We start from the raw sequence: 10,842 nt of genomic DNA, 5'->3' as shown, positions 1-10,842 counted from the left end.
AGCCTCACCGGTTCCCGCGGCGGGTGGTGGTGGAGTCCCTGGACCTGGGCCGCGGCGGGGAGTGGTGCTCTTTGTGGGCCTGAATGGAGCTGTGACCCGCCGGCGTCACTTTCCAGCTCGGGACGCAGACGCAGCCAAGTTTAGAGTCCATGTCACAATCCTTCTCTTTGTTTGGTCCGCGATGGTCAGGGACATTGCACGCCGCCTGAGTGCCTGGCGCAAAGGGTATTTCAATGGGCGTAAAACTACCCGTTACAGGCTGGGGAGTGGCAGATGGGGTTGGAAGCGGGCCTGTGGGCTGAAATCCCTGAGGCGCCTACAGGCAATTCTAACTTGATCATTTCACGCTACAAATTGGAGCACCTGCTGTGTGCCGGGCACTACACTAAGTGTGTGAGTGTGTGTGTGTGGGGGGGGGGGGGGGGGGGGGGGGCGAGGGGGCGAGAAAGAGGAGAGAGACAAGTATTGAGACCTTGGTTCTGCGCTCCTGGAGCTTACAATCTAGCGAACAAATAATCATATGAACTTGTCAATTATATCTCAATAAAGCTGGATGTATGTCAAATAGACATATATTTGCCAACTGTAGTAAAACTATGAAGGAAGAGTACAATGTTCTGCGAGAGAAAAGCAGGGAAAGCAAGTTTACATTTAAGGGACCACGTCCCAGTGATGTCAGGATAAGTGGGACTTAATCTGATTATTGGTGGGGGAGGGGCAGAGATGCAAAGTCCTAAGGCTGGAATGGGCTTTTCTCCTAGAAGGGACTGAAAAATTCAAGGAGAGTGGTACAGATAGAGTTGGAAGAATGGCAGCCTTTGTAGGCCAAAGGTAAAGAGATTAGATTTTATCTAAAGAGTAATGGGAAGTTATCGAAGTACTAGAGGGCCGGTGCACGAAATTCCTGCATGGATAGGGTCCCTAGGCCTGGCCAGCGATTGCACATCATTAGCAACTGGTCGTTCTGCCCTTCGGTCAATTTGCATATTAGGCTTTTATTATATAGGATAGGAGTAGAGCAGGAGAGTATTCTTCACATTATATTTTATTTATTTTTAAAATATGCTTTTATTGATTTTTAGATAGAGAGGAAAAGAGAGGGAGATAGAAACATAAATCTATCGATCGATCAATAGATTGCCTCCTGCATGCCCCCTACCTCGGATCCAGCTCCAACTGGGCCATGTACTCTGACCAGGAATCAAACTGGAGACCTCTTGATACAAGGGACAATGCTCAATCCACTGAGCCGGGTTCAAGTTATATTTTAAAAAGCTCATTCTGGCTAGGCCAGTGTGGCTCAATGATTGTGCATCAACCTGTGAACCAGGAGAAATCACAGTTTGATTTCCAGTCAGGGCACATGCCCGGGGTTTTTGGCTCAATCCCCAGTAAAGGGTGTGCAGCCAATCAATGATTCTCTCTCATGATTGATGTTTCTATCTCTCTCTCCCTCTCCCTTCCTCTCTGAAATCAATTTAAAAAAAACATATATACATATTTTTAAAGCTCATTCTGGCTACCCCAGAGAATGGGTTGGTAGGGGGCAAGAATGGAACTAGGAAGACAATTGGGAGGCTACTGTAATCATTCAAGTGGGAGAAGATGGTGGGTTGGCCATGAGGGTGGTGGTATTCGTGGAAACGAAGAGACAATCAGATACATTTAAGACAACTTCTGGAGATCGGATCTCAGAACTCAGTGCTAGATTGGAAGGGGGGCAGGGAGTGGAGGAGAAGGGAGAGGGAAATCTTAAGGATGACTCCCTGGCTTGAATAATTAGGTGATTAGAACCACTACTTTGTGTTGTGGGGAGATTGAGCATTTAGTTTTGAACATGGTAAGCTTGAAATGCCTCTGAGACATTCAGGTGTTTAAACTATTAGGTAGCCAATGGGAAATATAGGCTTTGAGCCCAGAAGAGAGTCTAGGTTGGAGATACACTTTGGGAGTTATGGGTATATGGATGCATTTAAATCCACAATATCGGAGGAGATCACCAAGGGAAGAAGTGCACAGAGAGCCTTAGGGACAGCAGCATTTAGAAGTTGTAATACGGAGGTGCCAGCCAGGAAACATGAAAAAGAGGTGCCAGAGAGGTGAGAAGGGGGAAAAAAAAAGGGGTGGTGGTGTCCTAGAAGCTAAGAAGGAAAACTGCTGAAGGAGTGAAGGAGGGAATGGTAAACTATTGAAAATCAACACGAACGGGTAAGTGAGATGAGAAAGAAAAAGGATCCATTTAATTTAGCAACAAAGAAGTCACTGGTGAGTATAGGAAGAGAAAGTCTGGTGCAGAGGTTTGAGTGGCAGCCATGTGGGAGCAGGTTGAAGAGTGCATGAGAGGAGGAGGCGGAGATGGCAGGTGTAGACTGAGAGCTTGTGAATGGAGGAGCAGTTAAGCAGTAACTGGAGGTGGGTTGGGTGCTTGAAGGTGCAGATACTACTTGATACACGTGCCAGCTGAGAGGAAGAAAAGGATGCTTCAGAGGGGAGAGGGGATGGTCAAAGGAGTAAAGTCATAGAGAAAGAGGGATGGAAGATGGATCTACAGCAGCATCTTCAAGTTCTTTTGTTCATATACCCCCACAAAATAACAAGACAAAAAAACAATGTTTCAGTTGATGCCTAATAAATGTTTTCATAATTTTAAATATTTATAAAGGACATATACTTTCAACTTATTATATATTATGCATCATATTTATTCATTTCTAAAATTAGTTTTTCTTTTGATATTTCATTTTGGGTAATTTTCTATGTCTTCAAGTTTACTAATCTTTTTCTGCAGTGTCTAAACCAGTGATGGCGAACCTTTTGAGCTCGCTGTGTCAACATTTTGAAAAACCCTAACTTAACTCTGGTGCCGTGTCACATGTAGAAATTTTTTGATATTTGCAACCATAGTAAAACAAAGACTTATATTTTTGATATTTATTTTATATATTTAAATGCCATTTAACAAAGAAAAATCAACCAAAAAAATGAGTTCGCGTGTCACCTCTGACACGCGTGTCATAGATTTGCCATCACTGGTCTAAACTGTTTTTAATTCCATCCAGTGATTTTTTCATCTCTACAAGTTCAATTTGCATATTTTAAAAATACCTTCCAAGTTTCCACTTAGCTATGTGAATACATGGCTTACAGTTACAATAACTTTTTTATGTCCTTGTCAGGTAATTCTCATATAAGTATCAGTTCTGGATTGGTATCAATTGATTTTCCCCTCACTATGGGTCATATTTTTCTGCTTCTTTGCATGACTGGTAATTTTTTATTTGACCCCAGACATTGTGAATTTTATGTTTTTGGGTGCTGGTTATTTTTGTATTCCTGTAATATTCTGAAGGTTTGTTCTGGGATAACATTACATTACTTAGAAACAGTTTGATCCCTTCAGGTCTTGCTTTTGAGATTTATTAGGTGAGAGCAATCAGTGTTTAAACTAGGTCTAACGAGTCCCCAAAACTGAGCCAAGAACTTTTTGAAAATTCTAACCAATGCTCCATAAATTATGAGGTTTTTCAGTCTGGCTAATGGGAAAAGACTATGTTCCAGCCCTGTGTAACTAGTGACTACTGTTCCTTCTAATCATTTTGGGTGGTTCTTTCCTTGGTCTCAAGTAGTTTCCTCACATTTTTCTGTTGAGCAGTGCTCTGCAGAACACTCAGGGAGGCCCTTTGCAGATCTCCAGAACTCTCTCTCTGTACCTTTCTCCTATTCAGTATTGTGTCCTGAGCTCTCTAGCTACCTTGGTTGCCCCAAACCCTGAGCTATCTCCTTAGCTCAGGAAGTCTACATGACCCTGCCTGGGGTCTCTTATCCTGCAATATATCTGCAAACTCTCTCAAGCAGTAATCTGAGCAATTAGAGGGCCCACTTCATTTGTTTCTTGTCTATCAGGGCTGATATCTAGTGTCATGAAAAATGTTGTTTCATTTTTTTTCCTGTTTGGTTGTTGTTTCAGGAAGGAGGGTAAATCTGATCCCTGCTACTCCATCTTGGCTAGAAGGGAACGTTGTATATGTACTTTAAATATATTTTTGTTCAAATCATGAAGCTTCAGATTTAAATGATTCTAATTTTGGAAAATGTCCACCATATATCCTATTTGCAAAGCCAGTCCTCTGTGTCAAACTCATCTGCCAAATCAGATTGACTTTCTATTACAAAATGTCCGATTTTCAATTTTTTATTTAATTTTTTTGTTCTTAATTTTGTTTTTCAATTCAAATAATTCAAATTAAATGGAGAAGGCACAGAACTGAAACTTCTCATGGAGGCTCTCTAGGCTTTGCTCCTTCAAGGACTCCCTCAAGCAGAGTATTCTCAAGTTGTCCTCTGAGAGAGTTGCCAGAGTAGGATTCAACATGAGGGAGGGGTCAACTGGGAAAATGGAGATAGAGAAGAACTGACTGACCCACGCCTCCTTCTTAGGCTGATCAATATAAAGAGAGGGAACAGAGAAAGGAGGACGCTCTGGAAATTGATTTCCTTAAACTGTCTGTGCCCACCTACCTTTTGGAAAGTCTTCATGTCCCTGTGGGAGTGCAAGCCCTTGTTTGAAGACCTCTTGTGCCGTGTGAAGCCATTGATGGAACCATTACTGCTTCCTTTGTGCTGATAGAAGGGATGGGGACAGAAGCAGGCAGGAGCAGGGCTAGGTGAGCTGGGGACTTGACGCCTCGAGGTGAGTCAATTTCCAGCTTTCTTTATGAAGAATGAGTTGTCTACTGACAGTGGGGTTGTGGAAGATGGATATGGGCATCAGATATTTGAGGAAGGTCGAAAAAGTATGAAATGGTCATGACAAAGAATGGAAACTGGTAACTCAGGGCTGAGGGTCCAGTTGAGGTTGGTGGTCATGAATTCAGATCTACATCAATCTGCCCAGCTGTGTGATTTTCTTTAGCAATACTAAAGCTCTTGCTTGATATTTATGAATTTGGTAAATGTTAGGGTTGTCAGCGGGGAGCACAAGGCCAAAAGGGGTAAAGAATTATAAATGTATTAGGTCATCTGGAAACCCAGATGGGCTGAGCCCCAAAATGGTGCCAACACCCCGGGATGAGGAGTCAGAGATTTTAAAGGGCTTTTTCTGAGTGGAGAATTCTCTGGGTGGGAAGGATAATGGTCTTAGCAAATGGAATGTGGTCTAAGTGAAAGGGAATGTCGGTTGTGAAATGATCTAAAGGTCCATTCCCAGGGGAGAGGGTATCCATTCAATGATTTGAGTAGGCCTAACAGTAAAATGCTGATCCTTCCCCTATATTGAGAGATAACGGTGAATAATCACACAGAGGCCTGATAATAATTATAGTTTATCAAGGTCCTTCCAGGGCTCTTCAGTTACAGGGTGGCTTTGGACTGCCAGCCATTTACATAGCACATAATGGTTTTCTTTTATTTCTCATCTTCCTAACGAATTATGTTACAATTTCTTCTCTTAAGCATAAACACCTCCAGACCTTGAGTTACAGTCGCCCCTGTGAACAGGGGTCAGGGTAGAAAGGGTTTGGAATGTCTGTTTTTCCTATCCCCAAGCTAATGGGATCTTGATGTGTGCGTGGGGTGCCAGAGAGCTTGTCATTGCCCGTGTGTATTATCAAAGGCTGAGATAAGGCCAACACGGAAGAAAAGATCCGAAACTCTCCAGACAACGTGAAGATTGTAAAACTGCTGCCCCGCACCTGCCTCCTGTCCTGTTGTGCACTGGGAGAAGAATGAAATCGGAGGGGGCTGAGGACATTTGGCTTGTACATCTCTCGTGAGATGTCTCTTTCAGAACCAGGCTCAACTTGGGATACTGACTATTATGGGATGGGATATGCCATGTGCCAGTAAAAATCTAAGATTCTGCGGTCACATCAATCTCTGTCTCCCACCGTCATCAAAGCACCACAGCCATGGAAGGATGGGCTTTCCCATTGTAACAAACTATACCAAGTTGCATTTTAAAAACACAGCACACATACTCTGAGTGTGAGTTCAAGGATCAGTGGCACAAATGGGAGAAATACTCTCAAGTCCCAAGAGAACTTTAATGGACTTCTATTTTAAAGTGTCTCGGTATTAAGAAATCATTTCTGCAATTTTCAAGAGCAAATGTGAATGCTTTGACTGGTTTTCCCCTGCCTCATAACATGCTTCTAAGCCTCTCCCCACATGTGTCCAGGTCCACACATTCATTGTAATCACCTGTAACAATAATAAAGGGAATAGAACTGCTAAAGTCAAAGGAAATTGAAAATGCTTTAAATCCTGCTTTCTAAAACCGAGGCTGGAGAGGTGGCTGGATTACCTGCTGGAGTGGGGTGCCTGCTGTTGGTTTGGGCCATCCTTTTTTTTTTTAATCCTCACCCAAGGATATTTTTTCCATTGAGTTTTTAGACAGAGTGGAAGGGAGGGGGAGAGACAGAGAGAGAAACATTGATGTGAGAGAGACACATCAATTGGTTGCCTACTGCACACGCCCAGACTGGGGCCCAGGATCGAGGTACATGCCTTTGACCAGCATTGAACCTGAGACCCTTCAAAAAAGGGTGTGGAGGAGCAGGGTTTTTTGGTCCAGGTGCCTGCTGCCCTCCCACAACAGTGAGTTGCTGAGAAGCAACTAAGATGCTGGACTCTCTTTTGAGTCAAGGCCAGACTTCTGTTCATGCTCAGGAGGAAGGGCTCACCTGTCCTCCCTCTGGGAGCTGATGGTCCCAGATGAGACCAGGGCCTCTCAGCCTGGCTGTGTGATAGCAGGAGGACAGTCCATAGACAGTCCCGATGAGCAGCCCTAGGCCAGAGAGGCTGAATTCTACTTGGACATGGAGATCTCTGCGGGGCAGGTCCAAGTTATGTCCTCGTCACTACCCTCCCTTCCTAGTGTCAGGAGTCCAATGGGTTTGATTTACTTATCTTGCCCACAGCCTTCTGTGTCTTCAAATCCTGCGTCTCATTTGGGTTTCTGTCCCACTTCATGAGCTACTTGGGTGAGAGGCGAGTCTCAACAACACAGGAAAAACCAAAACACTCCTTGATTTGTCTCCAGCTCTGCCAGACTGTTTGTTCCTAGAGAACTCCCTTCCCCTTTGTGATACTCATCTGTAAAATGGCCTGAATCAGGGGTTTTCACACCACGTTCTGTGGAGCCTTCAGAGTTTGAGGGGTTTCCCAGGCACAGAGGAAAGGAGGGCTGAGCTGTACTCCCCACCCAGCACCCACCAGAGTAGCTGCTTTTGATCTGTTTTATATACTGTGTTTCCATACAATAATTCTTTGAAGAAAGGGTCCTGCGGCTACAAAGTTTGAAAACTGCTGGAGCGGAGGACCATTCCTTCCAGTCTGAGATACTTAGGATTCTGAAGCCCAGTGCAAGTTGTTCCTCTTCCAGGAAGCCTTCCTGGTTACCCAGTCCTGGTACTCGAGCTCCAGCAATACTGAGGGTGACAGGCACAGATGTGTGGACTGTTTCCCTGGTCAGAAGGTGAGCTCCTTGAGGGAAGATGTCGATTTTCCTCTGCCCCGTGTAGTACCATATGCAGAGTAGGTGTTCAGTAAGTTGCTGATGCTCTGAGCGTCATAAGCTCTTACAGGGGATAAAACCTTCCAAAGAGACTCACTGATGTGGAGAGGAGGATTCAGCCCTTGGTCTGCTGCTGGCCACCAGGGACGCCTGTCCTTAGGAAGCTGGGGACCCTACCTGGGGAACAGCTTCAGACCCTCACAGTCCCAAAAGGGGCAGCCCTGAGTTCTTGCCTTAATTGAACTCTGCTCCACCTCTACTTCCTTCAGTGTCTCTTCCGGTGGGGGCTCTCCAGAGGAGGTATGCCCCTCACTCTGAACCTGGGAATCAGATTAGCCAGGATACCCTATGGCCAGGAGGCATCTCAGCTGAATTTGGAGTGACACACAGAGATGATGGGGAGGAACTCCAGGCTTGCTCTGGAAATGAAGGTAAAGTGGGGTGGGGGGAGAGAGTGGGGCTTACTCAGAGACATCTGAGAAGGCAGGTCACAGGAAGGTGCTAGAGGTAAAAGATCAGGACAGCCTTGGGATAGGTGGCCAGGAGAGTGGGAGCTGTAGTGGTGGAGTGAGTGTGGGATCCTGCTTTGTCATTTATTAGCTACGTGACTTTGGGTAAATCAACTTAGTTGGGGGCCAAAGAACCTGGCCAACTGCAGGCTACCCCACCGTGAAGTGAGATTCCAAGGAGACAAGTACGGAAGTGTTCCGTAAACTAAGGCAGTGATGGAAAGGATTCCAATTAACAGGGGCACCCACTCTCCCTGCCACAGCAGCTTCCTAGGAAGGACCAGCCTGCAATATAAGAGGGATGCTCTGAGGCTGAGCAGCCCTCCTCCTGCTCCCGCCACCTCAAGCTTGGCCTTGAACTTCTGGTCAGACTGGGTGAGTGAGGGGAGCAGGGCAGTTCAGGACAGAGGCCCCAGACCCACTCTGGCACAGAGAAGCTCCCCAAAGAGAAGCAAGTGTCCTGATAAAGAGCCCCTGAAAAGCACGAGGCCAGGAGGCTGCTGAGATTCCCCGGGACTCCTGCTTGGTGAGATACCCTGGGGTGGGTCCTGGTTGGCACTGTGGGGGCTCAGGAGCCCTCAGCAGGTCACAAGGAGAGCGGGGCGTTTCCCCTCCAAAGACTCTCCCCACTGAATCCTCCAGACGTGGGGTGTAAGCAGCAGCCCGGACCAAGGCTGGAATATCTGGCAGGGTTTAAAATCCAAGGCTGAAGGGTGAGGCCTCTCCATGCTGACATGGGAAAACACCATCAAGCTCCGGCCTGATGCTGTCCCTGCCTGCACCCTGGTCCAGGCTCTGTACCCTGATCTGGCCTTCCTGGGCCACTCTCAACTACTATAGCCTGAAGTGTGGGTGCTGGGCCTGCGCAGCCAAACGTCTGGAAGATCTGGTTGGCTGTTGGGCAGCACCACAGGGCTGCCATCCCCTGGCCCCCCTCGGCCCTTCCAGGACGAGCTGCTCTGGTGGGAGGCAGGCAGTGATGGATCGTACACAGTCTCCTTCAGCGCCAGCCACAGGGTGTCCCGCTTCCCGTTCAGCTGGCCTCGCTCAGGTACTGATTGCTCAGTTTCATCCAGGTCGTCTGGGGAGGCACCCATGGAGTCTGGTACTCGGGCACTGGGCTCAGAGGTGCTTAGGCAGGTCTCGTCGGAGACGCTGAGCCCCTCCAGGGTGCTGGCTGAGGAGCAGAGGCAATCAGGGGGCTCTGCAGCCTTGGGCTTGGGGGCGTGGGCTGGGGCTGAGGCTTCTGGTGAGGCCTGCACGGGCTCAGCCTTCTGTCCTTGGGAGTCCTGCCTGGCCTGGGTTTGGGGGCTGGGGCCAGCCTGCTTATAAGGGGAGGAGGTCTGCAGGGCTGGGCACTGGCTGAAGACCGCCTGGTGGTCCAGGAACAGCTCTCTTGGTGAGGCAGGGGCCAGGGGGGGCCGGGAGCAGCAGGGGCCATCGTGAAGCTGTATATCCTCAGAGAGCACAGAGGGCCTGTGAGACAGTTTGCTGGTGGCTGTACTGGTGTCAAAGCTGGGGCTCCGGCGCCGTGCCAGGGGCTGTAGCTCATACTGCTCTGAGCAGGACCCCGGTGGCCCTGGTCGTGGGCGGCCTACCTTCTCCCCACCTGGCTCTCCAGCTCTGGCGTCCCATGGCAGGTGGGCACAGGGCCAGAGGATCTGCCCACAGTTCTTCTCCGGCCCAAAAAAGCAGCAGAGAGATTGGAAGAAGAAGCTGGCGAAGCCGCAGCTGACGCACTTGACCATCATGAGGATGATGCCCAGCTTGCGATAGAGCAGCACCGTGGCAGGCAGCATGAGCACACCCGCGGCAAACAGGGCTGCAGCCCCCATGGCTGTGGCGCGGCTGGTCTGGCGCAGTGAGAAGGCCACGCGGCTCAGGCGGTCCGGGTGTGGGCAAAGGTGATAGGAGATGCAGTAATTGACAGTGAAGTCTACCGACAGGCCCACGGAGGCAGAGAGAAAGAGCACCTCCGCAGTGTTGAGCTGCCACTCCAGCAGAACCAGGAGCCCCACGGTGAGCAGTACCGTGCCTGCCACCGCTGTCACGGAGAACAGGCTGAGTGGAACGTTCCAGGTGCCCAGCAGCAGCGTGGCAAAGGCCAGCGCCAGAGCCAGGCCTAGCACCACGGCGGGCTCGGTGCTCAGGCTGTGCTGCAGGCTGTACAGCTCCAGACGGCTGGTGAACCAGCCCTGGCGGAGGCCGGGAGGTGCCCTGCTCAGCTCCGCGGCCAGCCAGTGGCTGACCTCAGTGTAGAAGTGGTGGGCCTGGCTGTAGTTCGGGCTGTACTGGAAGCTGGTCTGGAACTGTAGGACCAGGGCAGCCAGGCTGCCCTGGGTATTGAAGCGGAGCCCCAGGTCCCGGGTGCTGTCTGGGCCTTGCTCCAGAGCCATCATCTTGAGGCAGTGCAGGAAAAGCTCCGGTGCCCAGGGGAAGCCCGAGGGGCCACAGCAGAGGCCAGGCCCCAGGCGAGCACAACCGGGACTCCCCATCCAGTGTTGGAGGGCCTCCACGAAGCACAGCGTGGGCCAGCCCTCTGGCTGGGCACCAAAGAAACTCTGGTTCCGAGCCCCGTAGCAGAGTGCCAGCAGCCAGCGCTGGGCCTCGGGACTGCTGGCAGAGAAGGCCGGGTCACTGACCAGGGAGCTGTTGCTGCGAGGGTCCAGGGGGTCCCCAGTGTCTACGGGCAGGATGCCCCACACCAGGATCACGGGCATGTGGCCGCCCTCGCCCTCAGGCAGCCGCTCGAACTGGAACTGCTGGCGGTACTCCGCGTCGAAGCGCTCGAAGGGGTGGCTGGGCCGGAAGACCTGGCCG

General features: G+C 49.4%; 1 protein-coding gene across 1 annotated transcript in view; it reads right to left on the bottom strand.

Annotated features, from left to right (window-relative positions):
* Positions 1 to 6,461: 6,461 nt before the first annotated feature.
* Positions 6,462 to 10,842, bottom strand: part of DISP2 (dispatched homolog 2 (Drosophila)) — a 34,400-nt gene continuing 30,019 nt past the window's right edge. The window contains exon 15 of the mRNA XM_014534853.1: positions 6,462 to 10,835. Within this exon, the coding sequence (XP_014390339.1) occupies positions 8,850 to 10,835 (1,986 nt within the window). The 3' untranslated portion in view covers positions 6,462 to 8,849. The remainder of the gene's footprint in view (positions 10,836 to 10,842) is intronic.

Source organism: Myotis brandtii, unplaced genomic scaffold (assembly GCF_000412655.1).
Source record: "Myotis brandtii unplaced genomic scaffold, ASM41265v1 scaffold133, whole genome shotgun sequence".
In the NCBI taxonomy this organism is placed as follows: Eukaryota; Metazoa; Chordata; class Mammalia; order Chiroptera; family Vespertilionidae; genus Myotis; species Myotis brandtii.
Note: the sequence above shows the minus strand (reverse complement) of the source record. Positions and strands in the feature narration are given on the sequence as shown.